This window comes from Abramis brama (genome assembly GCF_963993115.1).
Source record: "Abramis brama genome assembly, chromosome: 12".
NCBI lineage: Eukaryota > Metazoa > Chordata > Actinopteri > Cypriniformes > Leuciscidae > Abramis > Abramis brama.
The window spans coordinates 24860456-24882475 of NC_139974.1; the positions used below are offsets into that span (position 1 = coordinate 24860456).

General features: G+C 38.2%; 1 protein-coding gene across 1 annotated transcript; it reads right to left on the reverse strand.

The window, feature by feature from the left end:
* Positions 1-4824: 4824 nt before the first annotated feature.
* tent5bb (terminal nucleotidyltransferase 5Bb) lies at positions 4825-14014 on the reverse strand. Its single transcript, XM_084131346.1, has 2 exons — positions 13626-14014; positions 4825-6295 (listed from the first exon to the last, which is right to left on the reverse strand). The coding sequence occupies exons 1-2, from the start codon at positions 13779-13781 to the stop codon at positions 5270-5272; spliced, it is 1182 nt and encodes a 393-aa protein (XP_083987472.1). The 5' UTR covers positions 13782-14014; the 3' UTR covers positions 4825-5269.
* Between the last annotated feature and the right edge of the window lie 8006 nt (positions 14015-22020).

The following is a 22020-nucleotide window of genomic DNA, read 5'->3' on the forward strand; positions in this document are numbered from 1 at the left end:
ATCCTTCTGAGGGTACTGAGGGTACTAGTCTCTATTTTCATGCTACTAGTACTTACTGATAATAGTTGATCCCCATAAAAGTCAATGGCAAAAAAAATGTATTTGTTACTAGTAACAAAAGAATAATTACTAGTCACTACTGGAATAAGTACTAGTATCTAATGAATAAGTACTAGTATCTATTTAATAGGTACTAGTATCTAATGAATAAGTACTAGTATCTAATAATAAGTACTAGTAACTAATGAATAAGTACTTGTATCTAATAAATAAGAACTAGTATCTAATGAATAAGTACTAGTACCTAATAAATAAGAACTAGTCACTATTGGAATAAGTACTAGTATCTAATAAATAAGAACTAGTATCTAATAAATAAGTACTAGTGTCTATTGAATAAGTACTAGTACCTAAAGAATAAGCACTAGTATCTAAAGAATAGGCACTAGTACCTAAAGAATAAGCACTAGTAGCTAATGAATAAGTACTAGTACTTAATGGAATAGATACTAGTATCTAAAAAATAAGTACTAGTAGCATGAAAATAGAGACTAGTCGGTTTAAATGATTAAATGTTAAAACGGCTTGCCATATAGCTAGTGTTACCAGGTGCACTTTCTTTCTTCTTAAATACAGTATTTCCTGGTTAATGTAATTAGTATGTGCGTTGGTTTGAACTGAATAAAATCGTCAAAAAGAAGAATGCAGTACTTGCCTTCCGTAGTGAAAGTACATTTTAGCATACTTTTAAAAAGAATACTCTAAATGAATAAGTACAAACTGAATGTAATGTTTTCAGACACTTAAGTGCATGGATGTCCACTACAGTCCTCACCACATTTTACAGGAGCGCAGTGGAGTCTGTCCTTACAGGGTGTATTACATCCTTGTATGGTAGCTGCACCACATTTGAACGGAAAGCCCTACATAGGGTTGAGAAACCTCTCAGAAAATTATCGGCACACAACTACCAGCAGTTGAGGACATCTACATTACACGCTGCCTCAAGAAGACAAAGCTTATCATGAACGACCACAGTCACCCAGCACAGGCACTTTTCTCTTTTCTCCCCTCTGGTAAAAGGCTCAGGATTATTCCTATACGCACTACCCCAATGCCATAAGACTGTTCAACACTAATTTTTAATCAACACTAATGTCTAACACTTATGCTAGTATTAGGTAAGAATACTGGAAACTTCATAACAACAAAAATGTCACTTTGTAACTTTATTATATTATGTCACTTATTGTCTTATTTATTTTGTCACTGATTATCTTATTTATTTTGTCACTGATTATCTTAGTCTTATGGTTAGATTATTATGGTTTAATAATCATTTTATTAATTTCTGTATATTTGTTTTGTTTATATAGCAGTGAGGTTTATTGTATTTGGTCTGTCTATAGTCTGTGGAGTAGCATTTCAGTAAGTTTTTCATTGTACTTGGTAACTTGTACACATGACAATAATAAAATGACTTGATGTTTAACCTTAGTGTATGTTTGACCTTCTTAAGTAGGACTTAAGAAAATATTTATATGTAATTTTATATTTATTTCTATTGTCTTTGAAAATATGGTTAAATAATATACTGACAAGCAACTAAAATATACTTTAATATAATTTCTATTGAAAATGCTATTTATGTATTTAAATATATTTCTAATTACACATTTGTAATGATGAAGTTGCAATTTTAACATTTAAAATATATTAACTTTAATGTAATATCAAATAACACACTACAGTTAAATTATAATCAAGCACTTTATGTGCTTTATATGTTAGTCATCACAGCAAAAGATTATTAAAACAATGATTTAAAATGTACTTTAAAGTGAAACTTTTAATTTGACATTATTAGTGTACTTAAGTGTGTTAAGAAACATAGTCATGAAAGTGTACTCTTTTTAAGCGAACTTTTATTTCATTAATTATCTGAAAGTAGAATCTTTTTAATATATATTTTTAAGATTTGAAGTACACTACAAGTGCACACTCAATACAATTAAGTGCACTTCTTTTTCACAAGGGTTAAGAGTCATAAATATCCATTTTGAGATGAAAACATGTTGTACACACCTGAAATCTCAGGTTACGAACAGCCCATGGCACCGCTTCCTGTTTGTCACACTGAATGATATTATTAATCACTAGTACATTACGTACCATGACGCCAGTGCTTGAATAATAGACTGTAGCCTATACACAGAGTACAACATGTGGTGCGGGTGCTTCTAAACTGCATATTCAGCAAGTACATTCACTGCTCTCCTAACAGCTGTTCATCAGCTGTGTCCTCAGCAACAATGAGTGCGACACATCCAACACAAGCACAGCCTGCCCTATGAGAGTCAATGAGAGATATAAACCATCCATATCCCATAGACCTACAGTACAGTGGCCCCAAAAAGTATTTAGACATTTCCTAAGCACTTAAAACATCTGAATGTTATTGTATTTGATAGGCTAATAAAAGAACAAAAGTAGTTTATGTTACTCTATTTTAGGACCATTCATGTTAAAGCAACACTATGTATTTTTTCAACCTTCATAATATATTTCCAAGACCCTTGTGATGGTACATCGACTTACAATAGGTTGAATGACACGTCTGCCATAGCCTGACGGGGTCTGTATCACTTTTACTGGCACTACGTAACTTTGGGGTTCGGGTAGTAACCCGAGCACAAAAAGAACTACAAAATTCGACTGCTTTACGGCATACGGCACTTTCATCTATGGTAGCTTGATATTATAATATTGACGATATATGGCTATTACCTACCACACAAACACTGAATTGAATTAGCATTCTGTAAAACAGTAGCTAATAGGCTACTATAATGATGCTGGCTTGTAAACGTGAGCTATGCGATCTTTTGGCATTTGAAAAAAATAAAACCCATGAAATTATATTCATATGACATGCTGAAATATATGCCACTGTACCTGGGATGAAGACATTTCACACGCAACGCAGGCAGTCTGCCCAAGACATGAGAACTCCTTCTGCAGAGTTTGGGGTATCGACTTGTCAACAAATGCATGTGTATCCCCTGGTGTAACCATGACAGATTTTACGACAATAGTAGAAGACAATACTGTTTCCCAACTGTAGGGGGACCCCGAGAGCAAAAGTTACTTGGTGTTGCTTTAAGATTATTTTGCATAAGATAAAGGGATAGTTCACCCAAAAGTGAAAATACTGTCATCATTTGCTCAGCATCAAGTTGTTCCAAACCTATATGAACTTCTTTCTTCTGCTGTACACAAAATAACATATTTTGAAGAATATGGGTAACCATACAGTTGATGGACCTCATTGACTGCCATAGTATGGGGGGAAAAAATACTATGGTAGTCAATGGGGTCTATCAACTGTTTGGTTTCCAACCTTCTTCAAAATATCTTCTTTTGTGTTCAACAGAAGAAATAAATTCATACAGGTTTGGAACAACTTGAGGGTGAGTAAATTATGACAGTATTTTCATTTTTGGGTGAACTATCCCTTTAATGCAAAACACTGTTAAACATTACTCGTTCTTGTTGAGATTTACCCGATTACTCTTGGGTAATGTGGACAAAAAAATACAGAGCATGCATTATTTGTTTCTTTCCCTGTGTCATTAACTTTTATCATCTATAAAACACATTACACTTCAGTGTGCACATGCATTTCTACAGATACGGGGGAAAGACTAGGAGAAAATTCAGCTCTTTTTCTTTGTTTGTTTTTATTGATTTGTAAAGGAAATGCCCTGCCCCTGAAAGTAAAAATACTGTACTATACAATAGCCCAGAGAACAAAACAATTAACATTTTTAATTTACATACATTTCAGTTTGTAGTTGGTTTCAGGCACTTAAAGTCACAGAAGTAACATTCCACATAAACTGCTACATATAAAGTCTTTGGTCCTCAGTTTTTCAAATAAGGAAAGTAGGAAACCATGATCAGAACTGAACACATCCTCCCAGTTTTACGGCTTTTCTTGATTTCTTTTTTCATAACTTCAACAAAAGCTGTGTTTCATAACTTAAAAACATTTCATTTATAAAATATGAATGGGTTACTGTGGTCTACTGTGGAGTAGAGTGCTTTAGACATTTCTCCCCCAATGTTCATTGTTATTGTTTCATCTGCACTGGACAAAATCCTCACAAAAAGTTTTTGGACTTGGAGCAAATTAAATCATTTTGAGTCTTTCACTTAAGCAGAGTTCATTATAATAGGCTGGATTGGTAGCATCCATATAAAGACAAAATATCTCACTTCTGGTCTCCATTGAGTTTTGCACAAAACAACCTGCTATAATAGAATGGTGAGTCTCATGACACTTGACAAAAACATGACTGGGTCATATTTCACCCCAACATCACAAGACAAAAATAGGAAATTATATTTTACATAAAGAACATTTCCAATTAAATTGTAGGACCATTAAGATGTAATAGTTTTATGACAATAAAGTATATTTTCTAAAGTCTATATAGGTCTATAATTTAAATTGTGGAGCAATTTATTCATCCTATTGTAATTTTCTTTGTTCTAATTATATAACTGTTTACTTGATTATTTATTAACAGAGAACATTTTACCTAAAGGCATTTTACTTTAAGTTTTGCTGTGGTTTGCTTAGCCTGTAAAATTTTGGTCATATTGCCTATCCTAAGTGATCAGGTTAATAAATCTAGATAGTAGACAGTTAGAGTAGCCTAGCTATCTATAATAATTATTATTATTATTATTTATCTTTATTTATTTATTTATTTATTTATTTATTTATTTATTTATTTATTTATTTATTTATTATTATTTCAGATTTGTGAAGACTGTTATAAGGTTGTGCACCACATTCAATATAAAAAAAAATTCCATAACTTGTTTTAAAAGTTTAAATAAGACCAAAATAAACAAGATTTATTAATTGTGTTTGTTCTTTGAGCCATGTATGACTATTATGCATCTAACATAATAAATAATTTGGTAAATGTGGTGTCCTAATTATAAATAAAACAAATAAAACAAATCTGGAAAATGCCATTTTGTAATTTTCACAGTAATACAGTAAAAATACTGCACTAAATGATTATTATTTTTATTATTATTAAAGCTCTTATGAGACTAATGAAAATCACAACTGAGAAATTAGAATTTCTTTATGTAAAATATACCTTTTTTTTTCTCTTGATATTGAGGTGAAATCTAACAACCATCTGAAGACTGCAAATATGCCCCAGAAGTGTTTTTGTCCCTTCATGGCTCAGCTACAAGGCAGCCATCTTTGATAGGAGCTGTTACAGGTGGAAATGGGCGAATGCACATGTGCTATATAGTAGTTGCTGAAGTTGACGTCTCTGACATAGGGAGCTGGTTGGTAGTAACATGTTACATTAGACAGTGCAGGGATTGCGTTCTGTTCAGCCAGCACGCGTAGTGCCAAAGAGGAGATGAGCGCGAGTGTTTGTCTCCGCTCATGGCCCATGAGACATACGGTGCTTTCATCTACCACGTGATGGAGAGTCACGAGGCAATCGTAACGCTTGTGCTCCATGCCGTTAAAGTGGTTCTGCAGATACGCCTCCAGCTTCCTCTGCTGCTCATTGATGTCAGAGAAGTCGATGAAAAAGCGTGAGCACATGTAGCGCTGGAGCGTCTTCATCTGTGCCTCGGAGGCTGGACGGAAGCCTCTTACCAGCAAGTGGCAGTACTTCAAGAGCCCACCTCCACGGATTTCTTCTGGGCTGTGCGTAGCGATGATTTTGGCATGTAGGTGTCCTAGCGCTTCTTCAAAGTTTCCGTACATGCTCTCTCCGAGCACAGTGGGATGGAAACTCTCGGACATGGGCGTCTCAGAGCAGCGGTCGAATAGCAGCAGCGAGTCCAAGCCGATCTGAAATGAATCCACGCTGAACTCAAACTGCCGTCGCAGGGAGTCCACAAACTTCAGCTCCACGTTTTTGCCAGTGTTGTTGGAAAGTGAGATGAGGCTCCAGCGGTCTGTGTCATTGCAAACCTTCACCAGCTTCTGCACGTACACTTCCTTTAAGGTGAGGGCAGTGATGCGGTCCCGGCTCACGCCGGGGGGCAGAAACTCCAGGAGGCTGTCCAATACCACATCCTTCACTAGACGGAAGGTCTTGTCATCGGTCAGACTCAGGCCGAAGATCAGGTCCAGGTCTTTGTAGCCCAGGCCAGTGTCCTGATGGAGCACATAACTGGCAGCAGAGCCGTTCAGCTTCACATCACGCACCACTACACCTCGCTCTTCTAGACGAGCCCGCACCACCTACACATGAAGGAGAGAAAGAAAGAGATATAACAAACTTTTTTACAAATTTCATACAGATTGAAATTTTTTAAATTTCATACAGAACTGTTTTTCATTTGCTTCAATATGGTGGACAGTCATATTGTTGAAAGTCAATCAGAAATTAAATTCTGAACCATGTTTTCATAAGTTATTAGCATTTTTGCAAAAAACGTATATCTCTGGAACACTAGGTGGCGCTGTTCAAACTTTTCAGGTACCTTCTGGACATGCCGATGATGATACCTAACGAATTTTGTGTCAATATGTCAAATAATTTAAAAGATAGTGCAATTTGTGACAAAATTCAAAATGGCGGCACAATGGTGCTTCTGATCCTGGCAAAATCGGTATCCATGGATTCATAACACAAGCAATCCATAGACACCAAGATCATGATTTTCTGACAAACTGTTTTCTGCCATTTTTAGCCACATCATGACCTGTAGGTGAAGTCTCAATTGCTCAAGATACAGCCTCTGAACCAATTTCGGGTCCACCTCGAGTTTGTGACTTTTGAACAAAGATGAATAAAAAAAATATCGGTCCAAAGATCATACGAGCCAATTTTCGAAAGAGTTGGGCAAAATTTGAAGGAGGAGTAGGGAAAAACGGAATACTGTACTTTTCAAAATGGCCACTACTGTAATGGGCGGACTCTTAATGTAAGATGGTGAATGTGATCAGCATGATGAGGGGAATCAGGTGTACTAAGTTAAATTTTTCTAGATTAAAGGGTTCAAAAGTTATAACCATTTGAAAAGTGAAATTTGAACTGGTGGTGGCGCTATAGAGTTGGTCCTAGAGACTCCAAATTTGGTCAGATTGCTATTCATTACCATCACTACAAGTGTGCCAATTTTCATCATTTTCCTACTTACGATTCATAGGGCTGCCTTAGACTCCCATTGGGGAAAAATAATTTAAAAAAACTAATGGATACAATAGGGGCTTGGCCACAAATAAATGGACCATAATATTAGTAAACCACATATTTACGTATGTAGTACATCATAGAGCAACAAGGAAATTGAGAATCTCCTATTAACTTGACATTTGGGAAGTCAAAGACTGAGTCAAAGACTTAGCACATAGATTTTTTGTGAAAGTCTAGTTTTGTGGAGGTTCTGGATTTCCTCAGTGCCCAGCCAGACCAGAAGAGATGTCACTGTGTAAGTATCAGGAGGATCTGCTGCAAACAGATCCAGATCTGCTAAGGTGAACTGGGTGGTTACTAGAATATTGCTATGCGGTTACTAAAGTGTTAAGGTGCATTGCTGTATACTGTTTGTTCCACATCTTTTTCTTTCTCTTTGTCTTTGTCTGATTTATGAACATAGGCTTGTGCATTTTCTACCCATCACAACACATGATTTTGGTTGACCTATTTCTCTGCACAGTTACATAATCCCTACAGTGTCTGTACCTCTTAGGATCTAAATGGAAATATTTTATTTCATCACTAGATATCTGTCTGCACACTTCTGACAACTTGTCTAAAAATTACCAAGGGGAAAAAACAAACAATAAAACACTAGATGAAAGATGAAAAACAACACAATGTTCCAGAATAAATGCTGGTTTTCTGGGATACAGCAAAGGTCAGGACATAAAATGAAACTTTCAGATCAGTTTCCACAATGGAATTATACATTTCAATGTTCTTGAAAATAAATTTCAGCATGGAGAACCAGTTAGTTACACTGGTAACCAAACACTTTCAGAAAGTTGGTGGGTCATATTGACAACAGTTTGTAATAAAATGTTTCTTAAAGATAATAACTAAGCTATTTTGTAAATAAAACTAAACATATTTTGTATTCCCAAACATATTTCTTGTCTTTTTCATAATATTGTTTGGTAATACTTTAGTTTAGAGTCCAATTCTCACTATTAACTAGTTTCTTATTAACATGCATATTACTTGGATATTGGCTGTTTATTAGTACCTATAAAGTACATATTAATGCCTTATTCTGCATGACCATACTCTACATCCCTTAATCCTACCCAATTCCAACCCATTACCTAAACTACCTTACTAACTATTAATAAGCAGTAATTAGGTGTTTATTGAGGCAAAAGTTGTAGTTAATAGTTAATACTGAGAATTGGACCCTAAGCCAATTTTTCTAAAGACAAAGCTTTAAGTCAAAGCATATGTATGACATGACTTTTTGCTGAATTAAAAAAATAATAACTCTGCAAAAACGACTCAGGACGTGATCACGCATAGCAGCATGCACAAAGTCACAAACAAGATACAAGGAGCATTCACTCAAAAAAGGAAAAAGCCTAGAGGGACTGATGCACAATTTTACAATTGAAATCTCCTCTGAAACTCTAAAGAAGACACATACATTGAGATATCAATCTACAAGCCTATTTCTTTTGACCCTGTGTTAAAGGCTTGTAAAAAAGCCACAAACACACTGGTCTGACCGGTGCAGACAACACCTTGGCTCGCCTTGTTTTGTTTTCTAACCTGGCCAAAATAGGTTTCGTGTTTTATTTGTAGGATGATCGTAAGGCAAATTTCCACACAGTATTTTACAGATTTAGGCTGGGGAACAGGCCAATAGAACACAGCATCATTGCCCCCTGGATACCGACAGCCACTCTGGGCAGCCGGTCTCACTGTGAACTGCCAAATGCAAAGGGATGAATGAACCACTTACGAGTCTCTGACACTGGCCCAGGCTCAGGAAATGAGTCAGTGAATCCCCTGTATACTGGACTAGACTATTAAAGAGTTTTTTCCTGATCTTAAATTGTTTCCAAAAATTCACAATGGAATCTTTGAAATTCTAGCTATTGGATGGCCATGTGGATAACGCTAAGTGTTATATGAAGCTCGGATAAAACTTTTAGCAGTTACTCATACATAACTTCCATTACACCAGTTCTACGCCCCATTAGTAAAGGCCTTGTCCAAAAAATAATTCATCTGATTTTCCAAACAAAAAAAAACTAAATGCTAAGTATGTCATCATTTACTCACCCAAATTTTGTTCCAAACCATGCCTTTTTTTCTTCTTCTTCTTTTTTTTTTTTTTTTTTTGAGACTATGAATGTTGAGACTAGGAATGTTGCGCTCCAAATAAGGACCATAAAAGTGATCCATACAACATGTACTTTAGTCTTCTAAAGGCAAATTATAGCTTTGTGTGAGAAACAGAGTGAAAATGAAGTTTTGTTTGTTTGTTTTGCTGAATACTTTAGAGTCATACAGGTTTTGAACAACATGAAGGTGAATAAATGATGATAGAACTTGAACTATCCCCTAATTTCTTGAACTATCCCAAAACAAGTTTTCAGGGAGTCATTATTACTACCATTTTTTTTTTTAAAAAGATTAATTTAACAGTGAAAGAATGTTAAAAAGGCTCTGCTGATTAGCTCCCCCTGCAGGTATGGGTGTATGGTGTAAAGTATACCTCAAACTGATTCCAGCTGCTGGTTTTACCAGGTTTATGTTACATGCTGGAGGGATGAATTCCTTTAAGAAATCCATTCACATACTCATAAAAGCACCTGTTCTAAGACAGGAACAATGGGAATGGCTTAGATGGAGAGTCTATGTATCCTTTCAGATTGAAAAAAGCACATGCTCTAAGACATGAACAATGGGAATGGCTTAGATGTAGAGTCTATGTATCCTTTCAGATTGAAGAAAAAAAAAAAAATCCTGAGGAGTTAGTTTACACTCTGGTCAAATTGAAAGACTTACCAGGCTCCTCTTTACCACACGGATGCCATGTCAGCTCTGGCTCACAAGTCTACTGTTTCCAACAGGATTAATCCACTTTTAACCTTATGTGCCACAAACAAGCCAACTTTGTCTGCTAAACAGGCCAGTGTAAGCCAAGCAACAATGCAAAAATTATACCACTGAGAAAACATGAAATAGTGGTGATTTGTGTCTGAGTGTTCTTTCTACACTTGGTAATAAGAACGATGCATGCTTTATAACAACACCAAATACTGATGCCATGTAACAAACAACCTTCTGGAGGGCTGATGATCAACAAATCTAAGAGTTTGCTTCCTGGTAGTTGAAGACGTTTCCACTGTTATATTGTAGACAAAACTAAAGTGAATACAGGCAAATTCCAATCAGATTGTCAGAATGCTACTAACATCCAGGAGTCGAAATGAACAGGTTTGTATCAGTCTGTCAGGAAAAAAAAACATGTTTAAATTATTCTGTGTTGGTACTATGAGCACTTGTAAGAATGAACTAATCACTGGGCTTGCTTCAAATCTTTCAAATATATCCAGAGGTTTTTTGATGCACTTACTAGCAACCATATTGCATATTTATGAGCAGAACTGTATATTGTTTGTCTTCTGTCTGGGAAATAATCTGTGCTTATTACGTTTGGATGGACAGTAATTCTGTGGACGCAATTGCATGGCCAGTGATGAAGGTGTTTCAGTACAGAAAATTCTCAGAGACTTTTTTCAAAATGTCTATTATTGTGTCACAGAAATATTCTGAGATAAACCTACCACTAAACAAGATAAACTGTGGTGGTTGCTTCACATGTCAGTCAGATTCAGGTCTCTTTCTGTCTAAGTGGGCAGTTCTAACCAGCCTAAACTGCATTGTGACCCAGTATTTATGCTAAGTCAAAATTCAGGCTATGAAAGACTAGCTGCTTGGTAGGTTGTCACCATGACCTGTATAATAACTGTAATGCCTGTTCTATGTGTACATATTACATTAGTGCATTGATTTGAAATGAATCTTCCAAGTGTCAAGAATATAAAAACATGATGCTGAAAATAGATATAATATGTTGGTGATGACAATGTTTGGCAAGGCAAAAAATTAAATACAAGCCTTATTGAGAGGGTTTTATTGAGAATAAAAGTGAATAGTTTTCATAAAGACAATCAAAAAATCTAATTAAAGATGAGATACTGCAAAACCTAAAAGCTTATGGACTTGTCTGATGGCTCCCACATTAGGTACAGAGCCCCACAACCAGATGGCAGAGTAATAAGCACTTTCATTTGGAGGTCAGTGATGTCATCAGAGAGAGGCCTAATTTTAAATAAGATTTGATACGGCTGGGTAAAAATACTAGCCTATATATATCTTGTTTCACAGTTAATTGTGTGAACTGGCTTCCTTGCAACATGAGGTTGTAAATAAAACAAGCTAAATGAAGGGAAATACTGCATTCTCATTAAAAATAAGAAGACACAGAGGCCTTTTAGCTCATTAATCACCCTTAAAATATTTTAGTTTAAAATAAGTTTATAGAAAATAAGTTTCAAACATTTTGAATGTTGGTTGTTACCTCTGTTAGTAAAAAATATATATTAAAATCTATCTTCATTCTAGTCTTGTTTATTGTTCCAAATTGAAAAGAGTTTGTTATTGAACTGAGAGACAAGTGTGTATGGAATAAGACAAGCTATCATAAATAATATGAATGACATTTTGTTTTTCAACATGAAGGGGACGTTTGAGAGCGTCAGGCATCAGTCAGCAGACAGCAGACAGCAGGTTCACTATGAGAGTTTCTCCGGATGTTAAATAGATTGAATTACCTGATTTGATTGTACAAACACCTGCTGATATCTACTGGAATTCAGCATGGAAGAAAAGCTGACACATAAACCTTTTCCAGTAAGGCTGCAAAAGTCACGACCGATTGCAAAAGCTATGTATCCTTTACAGTAGAATAATCAGGAAAAAAATAATCTTGGCACCTCATTGTGAAACTAGCAAATTACACTGAACCTTTAGATAAATATGAGATGCTTTCAAGCTTAATAATGCTAGAGTAGAGATGCTTAAAAAATAAACTACCGCTGAAATTTTAATGCCAGTATATTTAACATTTTTTAACAATAACATTTTATTTTAACAGTAACCTGTCAAATAAACAAAAAGTGCATTTAGTCATCAAGAATGAGGCTCATTTAAATTAAATTGTAATAAATCCGTATCTATTACCACACATTCTAAGTTACTACACTGTGTGGCAACCATAAACAGCCTACAGTATGGGGTTGTTTTACAGAAACATTCTAAATCTGTTTCGGTTTAATATTCTGTTTAGTAACCATTTTTAAATAGGAAATAAACCTTCTTTTTTTAATATTAAATCAAGAATTAAGATTGCAATACAGAAACATCCTAACTTTCCTACGTGTTTCCAATTCTATCCTATCTGTTAAGTAGCCGTGGTTCCATTTAGGAAATAGACTTTAACTTTTCTGTAACACATTTTCTGTAACATCCCCCAATTATTAATAATAGCTCTACATTTATGCACCTATGTATTAAATACAATGGGTCTCTCATTCACTGATAATTGCGTGGATTATTTAGTCACAACACGAGCGTATGCACATACATTTGTTCTTAATCTCGTTCTAATGTTAGAATTTGTAATGCCTTTGGAGTAGGCCTACCTATGAGCGGCCGCGTGCACGACGTTAGTCATTTGCATAAAACACGCCCAAACCATCTTCTTATAAGGGCTTTCCGCACAACCTTTCCTTTACAGGCACAGCCTTTCACTCGCATCAAACATTTGACGCTCTCTCTGCAAAAGCGCACTCGCCAGATCCACGAGCAAAGCCAAGTGTAGCCTACCATTCTCAAAACCAGTTCAGATTACGAAGCTCTCAATAGCCAACTGTAAATCAAGCGTTAATCTGCGTTATTTAGAGAAACCTCGCAGCTGAAGCTATATAGGCTAATGCAGGTATTCTCACTCTTTCACTGTAGGCTACATGATGAAATATAAAGATGAAATTAAACTGCAGGCCTATTATTTATTAATATAGCATAATATTATATTATATAATAGTGTTAAGAAGAAACATAACGTCTTAACACGATTGTTAATCTTTTAGTTTAGGCTAGGCTACATGTGGTTTCAAATTCGTAATTTTTTTTTTTTCGCACATTGAGAATGCATTTTAGAAGCCTATGAAAGTTTTTTGTGAATCATGATTTGCTCGTGAAAACGTTCGTACACAGATTTCATTTCACGCACAAATTTGTACGTAGCCTACACATGCGTGAATGAGACACAATGTCTTTAATCGCTTTTTTTTTTTTTTACTTTTATCCATTTTAAAAAATTATAAACATTTTACATTGGCAATGGTAATCTTAACTGTATTAGCTTTTATATCTATTTTGTTTTGTGTCAGAGAGGATCCATTAGGATTTGGATCCAAAAATTTGGAATTGGAATTCTGTCCACATTATTTTGGTGCAAGCTGTGTTCAGCTGAGGTTTCATAATGTTATATAAAGCCTATGGATTTGGATCCTGTACCTGTACGATATGTCGAGGCTGAACGGAGAGTGTAGGGAAGTTTCCTCGCCCGTGGATCGGGACACACTCTCCCAGGATGGAGTCCAGACGCTGCACCTGCTCCCACGACAAAACACAACAGCGCCGGCTGTGCTCCGACACATCCGCGGAGGACATGGCGAAATCAGTCCGATGAAAACACAAGTCTGCTGGATGCCCCTACTTGTTTATGATGATGTCCGACGAGTTCGGTTTAGAGCAGAGAGTCAATTCAAGATCAAAGCGTGGATTTGAAAAGTTATTTTATCAACGAAACAGAATCCAAATATTTGCGGATGAACAAACGAACTCAAGCGTCTGTTTCCCACAGTAGAGTTACTGACACAGTCTACCGTTCATTCACTGTGCCTGCCTGGAATAAGCCTACAAATACATTTAAACCTGCCATATTTACATACGCCGCTCAATTGGTCAGCTTTATGAATAATTAAATCTTTTATAAGAACTAAAGCATTTGTGCACGCCTACGTCCACACGTCACAATAACCTGCTGCGATCATTGGTTGTAGGAGGGGCTTTCGATGTATGGGAGCATGTGTTCAGTTTATGGTAAACACAAACCAGAATTGTCAAGCTACTTAGTTTTATTACCTTTTCCAATAAGTTAAACCTGTAAACATATGATAATATTTTCACATCGAAACGTAGTTTGATTTACAGTAGCCTACTAGGTTTTTCAAAAGTCTATTTTTCTCATTGCTTTTCAAGATGGTTAAATGTCATTTGTCTAAAAACTGACACAATCTATCATTTGTTATATTATCATCACAGCACCTGTTCTAAAAGAGTATTTAGATCTGCATACATTGAGAACTCAGCTATTTCAAAAGGAAGTGGAACTGATCTCATTTTCATACATTTGCTGGAAATCTGATATCTTTTTCATGACAGCTATAGCAGTGCCCTGGGTGGTTTCAAGCAGTCTGAACTGGAACTTCTCCATAGTAATTTGTAAACAAGACATTTATTACAAGTGAGTACCATAGAACACAATTCTATGAACATTATGCATGTACAATAAGGCAATTTGCAGAGCAGCATAAAGATATAAGCCAAGCAGAGTAATACAATAAAGAATGTCAATGATAAGAAGCAAAAATATGACACCTTGAATGAACTGATAATGACATAATTAGACAGTTTTACTGTTGCGTAAAAGATTTTGAAACAGCACTGTAAAAAATATTTTTTGTTAGGTAACCTAAATCAGGGGATTTCAATATTTTAGAGGCCACGGACCACCAATCCTTGCATCCTAAAATTTAAAAGGCAGCTATATATTCTAAATTAAACTATACACTATAGCAATTCATTTATTTATGTATAATTATTATTTAAAATAAATAAATATTATTATCAAATAATAATGTTGAATTGAATCAAATGTTGTTTATTTATTTTAAACATTTGTATTGTTTACTCATTCATTTAATCTATATTCATAATTTATATTATTTGTTTTACTCAAATTGTATTTATTTTAATATATTTAATTATTCATTTTAATCTTTTTATTATTAATTTATACCCAGCTACAGTCAGTTATGTTTTAAGTGAACAAACATTTGAGAAAGATAAGTCAGATAAGGTAAAAACTGCACATTTTTACACAGAATTATGCCTTGTTGATTTGGCTCCTGTATGTCTTAGCCTTTGGGTGTGATATTATATTTGATAAGTCCCACAGGAAGTTAAAAGGGCCTTTTATAACCTGATCAAACAGTAAGGCCCTTACCTCTGCAAACATCCTTTATTTTCCCAGGCTCCATATAGCAAACAGAGAATGTCCTCAGCTTGAAATGCTGCTTGTATATGACTTTAATCCTGCTTCTATTCCGTCATAGAAATATTATCTTTAGCTACAAGGCATTTAAAAGACGTCATCAAGTAGACCGACCTGTTAAGTGTAGCAAAGTATCATGTAAAGGAACAGAAACAAATGTCTGGAAGAGAATAAAAAAAGAAAATAAAAATGCTGATCTCTGTGTTGTCATGAGGAGCAGGTTAAGAACCTGAACTGATGTGACCAGGGTTTGACATTAACACCTGCCAAATGTGGGTGGATTACAGCAGGCGTGTAACGTAGTCACTCCTATTATCCACTTTGACTTTTATTTATATATATATATATATATATATATATATATATATATATATATATATATATATATATACATACATTTTTCAATTGTAGTCTTTTAAAAAGGAATCTGAAATAGTAAACTAAGTTCAGTGCAGTGTTGTCAAAAATACAGATTTTTCGATACATATCGATACTGAAATATCTGAAACACTTCCAATACTAATTTTCTGCGGATACACTATACCAACTGTGCTTTCTCGCTTGATCTCTCTGACAGAGAGTTGAATATGATGAATATTGTTGGTGTTACAGGGCTTGAACTTTGGCATGGGATTGCACGTATTGCGCATAATTTTACACATACCCGCAGATTTTATGCTCACACCCAAAGTTCACGCACATAAAGCCACCTCTCAGTACTAAATGGAGTTATTTCTAGCTGCTTATTGTGCTTAAACAGTCAAATACTCACAAAATAATGTTAAAATGTCAGTCTTGGCGAGTATTCACATAAACGTGCCCCAATTCAGAGTGTAGAGCATTCACCCAATGCTCGCTTGTAGTTTAATGTGCCTTTGTAGCCACCATACTTGTTACCATACGGCGCCTGCGCAAAACCGGCTGGCGGTCGATACGAGGCTAGGCTACTGGTTACAGAGAGCAGTATACGAGGAGGCTAATAAACAGAGTTCGGTTTATAAAGTATTCCCTTTGCGTGATCTTTCTACATGGTGTCAGAAGTGAACACGGACACTTTTGATCGTGCAGTTCATTCATCACGGAGCGCACGACTACTTGCCGGTCGAATAAGGACAGTAACCAGCTTCTAACGTTGCTACCGGCTATCCTGCCAACGGACATACAGTGCGTCATGTCGGACGGATTTCGCAGACCGGACCCCCTCGTCTTTGATGAGAACATCGCGGAGAATTGGCGAGTGTTCGAACAGGAATATGACATTTTTATCGCGGCGGCACACTCTGACAAGCCGGCCCGCACACAAGCCTACATTCTCCTCAATCTCGCAGGATCAGAGGCCATCGAAAGGGAGAGGTCGTTCGTCTACGCGCCCGCGGTGAGAGGACCCGACGTTGACGACGCACCGGGACCCATCATCACTCCGGCTGAGTCAAAAGAGAACCCCGAATGTTTGAAGAGGAAATTCCGGGCGATCTGCAGTCCCCGAATAAACATTATAGTGGAGAGACACAAGTTCTAAGGATAAAAGCAAAGAGCTGTAACTTCGGAACACTGCAAGACGAGCTCATCCGTGACAGATTGGTCTGTGGCATAACTGATGATAATCTAAGAAAAATAATGCTGCGTGACAGTGAGCTAACTCTAGCTAAAGCTATCTCACTGTGTCAAATTTATGAGCAAACAGAACATCACACCAGGGTATTGTCATCGTCGCACGCTCCTCCTAGTGTTGACAGTCTGCAGTACAAATGTGGGAGGAAGCAGAGCTTTGGGCCACGACAGAGGGCACAGACAGGGAGAAATGAACAGCCCATTGTCAACTGTAATAATTGTGGTGGCAGCCATGAGGCCAAGAGAGAAAGTTGTCCAGCTTCTGGTCAACAATGCCATGCATGTAAAAAATGGAACCACTACAAGAAATGCTGCAGGTCAGTGCAGAGATACTCTAGGATGCAAAGCTCCAGGCAGTCTGTCCACCACCTCGAACTGAACCAGGCCACGGGCAGCACTGCTGAAGATGACTCATTCTGTATTGATGGAATAACGCCAGTTGTCGTGGACACAATAGACTCAAATGTACATGAGAAAAATGTAGCGTTCGCCACTGTGCACATCAATGGCAAAGCTGTGGAGATGAAAGTCGACACAGGTGGACAGTGCAACGTTCTATCCTATGATGCTTTCAAACATGTGGAGAGCGGGGAACCGATTGACCGCTCAATAATCACCAACCTTGTCGCATATGGGAGAAACATGATCAGCACCTTGGGCTCAGTCGTCCTGCAATGTCAGCTTGCAGGTCAGCAATACAAACTACAGTTCTACATTGTGGAGAGGAATGTCCAGCCACTACTAGGCCTACTAGCAAGCCTACGCATGAAGCTAGTGACACTGAGCAAGGATGTTCACCAACTCAGTGTGAACACAGATATCAACCTGCCACACAAGATCTTCACAGAGTATGCAGATCTATTCAAGGATGAACTTGGCAAGCTACCGGTGACATATTCTATGAAAATAGACCCTGACGTGCAGCCCGTCGTCCGCCCAACACGCCGCATCCCTGTAGCCATGCAGGACAGAGTGAAAGCGGAGCTAGAGAGAATGGCAGACCTGGGTGTCATCACTCCCGTGTCAGAGCCAACTGAATGGGTGTCATCCATGGTAGCAACAAACAAGAAGCAAACAAAGGACATAAGGATCTGCATTGACCCCAAAGATCTAAACACAGCCTTAAAGCGCCCCCACCATCCGATGCGCACGGTTGAAGAGGTTGCATCACAGATGGCCAATGCAACACTGTTTTCAGTACTGGACGCCAAAAGCTCATTTTGGCAGATATCCCTGGACAGTAAGTCATCTCTGTTGACCACATTTAGCACACCTTTTGGACGCTACAGGTTCCTAAGAATGCCGTTCGGAATAAACTCAGCCAGCGAAGTATTCCAGCGCGCAATGGAACAGATATTCGCGGGGTACCCCTGTGCCATCATCGTCGACGACATAATCGTCGGAGGCCGCACGGAAGCGGAGCACGATGCAAACCTAAAGAGAGTGCTTGACCGTGCGCGCAAAGTCAATCTGAGACTCAACCCCCTCAAGTGCAAGTTCCGGCTGACAGAGGTAACTTATGTTGGTCATGTGTTCACCAGCGAAGGCCTGAAAGCAGATCCTGACAAGACCACTGCAATCACTGAAATGCCTGTTCCCGGAGATGTGACAGCTCTACAACGATTTCTAGGCATGGTAAATTACCTGGGAAAGTTCGTACCAAACCTGAGTGAGTTAACTGCCCCTCTCAATCAGCTGACACGCAAAGACACAGCATGGTGCTGGCTGAAGCAACACCAAGATGCATACGACACATTGAGAAGATGCATCTCCAGTCCGCCTGTCCTGTCATACTACGATGTTGACCAACCAGTCACACTCACGTGTGACGCTTCCCAACACGGACTGGGAGCAGCATGTTTACAAGGGGGCAGACCAATAGCCTACGCATCAAGGACAATGACTGAGACCGAATCGAGAAAGAACTCCTGGCAGTTGTGTTTGCGTGTTCGCGTTTCAATGACTATATCTACGGGAAGCCTGTCACCATAGAGACCGACCATCAACCTCTGATCACCATCATCAGAAAGCCCATCTTCTCAGCGCCTGCACGACTGCAACGCATGATGCTGCAGCTCCAAAAATACAACATCGACCTGGTCTACAAAAAAGGTAAACACATGTACCTGGCCGATACCCTGTCACGCGCACCTAGAGCGTCCACACTTCAACATGTAAACGAGCTGAACGACTTTGAGGTCATGTCAGTCAGCCGAGTCTCATCCAGCCGCTTAGATGAACTAAAGAGGCACACAGCAGAAGACGGACTACTGCAAACCCTCTCATCTGTCATCAAACACGGATGGCCCGTCAAACAGCATAACGCTCCACCATCCATCAGTTCTTTTTTCCCATTCAGAGATGAGCTCACCATCGAGGAGGGCGTCGTCATGAAAGGTCACAGACTTGTAGTTCCCCAGTCACTGCAGAAAGCGTACACAGACATCGTGCACAGAGGACATCCAGGAGCGGAGTCCACCAAACGCAGAGCCCGGGACATAGTGTTCTGGCCCACTATGAGCAGTGACATTGACAGAGCAGTACTCTCATGCTCTGTTTGCAACAGTCAGAAGCCCCATCAGCAGAGAGAACCACTACAGTCACACCCAGTTCCGGACCTACCATGGTCTACAGTAGCAACTGACATCTTCGAATGGGATGGCAAGCATTTTCAGGTGCTTGTAGACTCATACTCTGGTTGGTACGAGATTGACCTTCTCAAGGACATCACTTCTACAACAGTCCTCACAAAACTGAAAAGACACTTTTCTGTGCATGGCTCCCCACATCTTCTCATCTCAGATAATGCCAGACAGTACACTAGCCAGAAATTCAGAGATTTTGCTACAGAGTGGGACTTCAAGCATGTAACCAGCAGTCCTGAGTTCCCACAGTGCAACGGCTTGGCTGAAAGAGCAGTGCAAAGTGCCAAGCAACTGATGGAGAAGTCGAAAAGGGATGGTACTGACGTGTTCCTCAACCTTTTAAACATGAGGAACATCCCTCGCGATGCACAGCTTGGCTCACCTGCACAAAGACTAATGTCAAGGCAGACCCGTACTACCCTCCCAGTCAGCAGACAGTTATTGCAGCCAGCATCCCTCAACACCCAACAAGTCACAGCCCAGCTCCAGAAGAAGAGGCTCTCCCAGAAACTGAGCTATGACAAGTCCAGCCGTCCTCTTCAACCACTGCTGGAAGGCGAAGTGGTCCGGATGCAGACCCCCCGGGGGTATGATCGTATGGGCACAGTAGGAAAGATCTGTGAGGAGCCGCGGTCTTACATCATCCAGTCTGGAGGCAAAGACTACAGGAGAAACCGCAGACACCTTCTGCCTGTCGCCGAGCGATCTCCAAATCAGCCTGACTGCGTCGACCTACAGCCCCTCAAACCAGCTGCCGGTGAAACACCTCCCATCTACGGGGAGGAACAACGGGATCCCACGGACACTGTACCACCGCCAGTCCAGGTACCCGTAGCTACTTCGCCTGTCCACGCTGGTAAGAGCCCCTACACAACACGTTTTGGTCGTACAGTCAGACCAAACCCCAAATACAAAGACTGAATATTGGACTATGAATGGACCACTTAATGTTAAAAAAAAAAAAAGTAAAAAAAGTAAAAAAAAAAAAAGTAAAAAAAAAAAAAGAAAGTCATGCCTTCCTTGGATACATTGGTTATTATATCTACGTTTCAGTCAGTTTAAACATTGAAGTTCTGATGTTCAAATTGAATATGGTTATATGTTGTTGATGATACTATAAGCTAAAGAAAGGGGATGTAGAGCATTCACCCAATGCTCGCTTGTAGTTTAATGTGCCTTTGTAGCCACCATACTTGTTACCATACGGCGCCTGCGCAAAACCGGCTGGCGGTCGATACGAGGCTAGGCTACTGGTTACAGAGAGCAGTACGAGGAGGCTAATAAACAGAGTTCGGTTTATAAAGTATTCCCTTTGCGTGATCTTTCTACACAGAGGCTGCATCCTTCAAAGGCCATTTGTGTCACTGCAGCGCAGTGAAGACTGTCCCAATTCAAAGTCATGCACGTAATTTTTTAGAGAAATTGCCAATTTACACTTTTAAATGTAAGCATTGGGTTTCTACTTAAATATCTAATGATACAAAACTTTAAAGCAGTTTAAATGTTGACATATCTTACTAAGATGCGATTATATATAGTTTATACTCTTTATTATATACAGAAATGGACCATGGTGAACATATTTAGACAGTTTGTGAACCCTGTTTTGTTTTCAGACAGTTTAATATTACTTGCAAAAAAGTCTTGTACAAACGTTAGTCACTCATCAACCCCAGCTGTCACAGTTGTTTGGTGACAAGAACAATCTTCCGTAGGCTAGACCTTCCCATTTAACAATGCTCGTTCTGACCTTCGTTGCCTTCGAAAGTGTGGCCTTTGAAGTCCACATCCTTCGAAGGATGCAGAATTGGGACTTGAACAAACAGTTTAGAAAGAAAACACGTGTAACAGTATAAAAGGATCCACGTGTCAGTTCTTAATGTGACAGCAGACTAATATACATGTTGCCAAAATAAGATAATATTAAAAATATCTATATGGCAGTTTTCCCCATGGTATCGATGTGAAAATTGTGGTCGGCGAAAATGCTGAGTGGTTAGTAATTTAGGAAAACTGTCACAACACAGATACTGTATATGACACGTTTTCAATAATTCACTATAATTTGTGGTATTTTCATGACGTACTCGATCAAACACAGTTATAAAACCTCTTTAAAAACACAGTTCAGTATTTTCACGGCTGAAACATTTGTCTTGTAGTTTGTACTGCTTTAACACAGCTCTTTAAATGCTCACATATATTACTAATGTAGCCTAAATATCTTAGAAGTAGTAGCCAAGTAAAGTAAACCCAATGATCCGGTATTATTTATTAAGATGTTGCTAAGAAATTTGTGTGTGTGTTTGGATAGAGA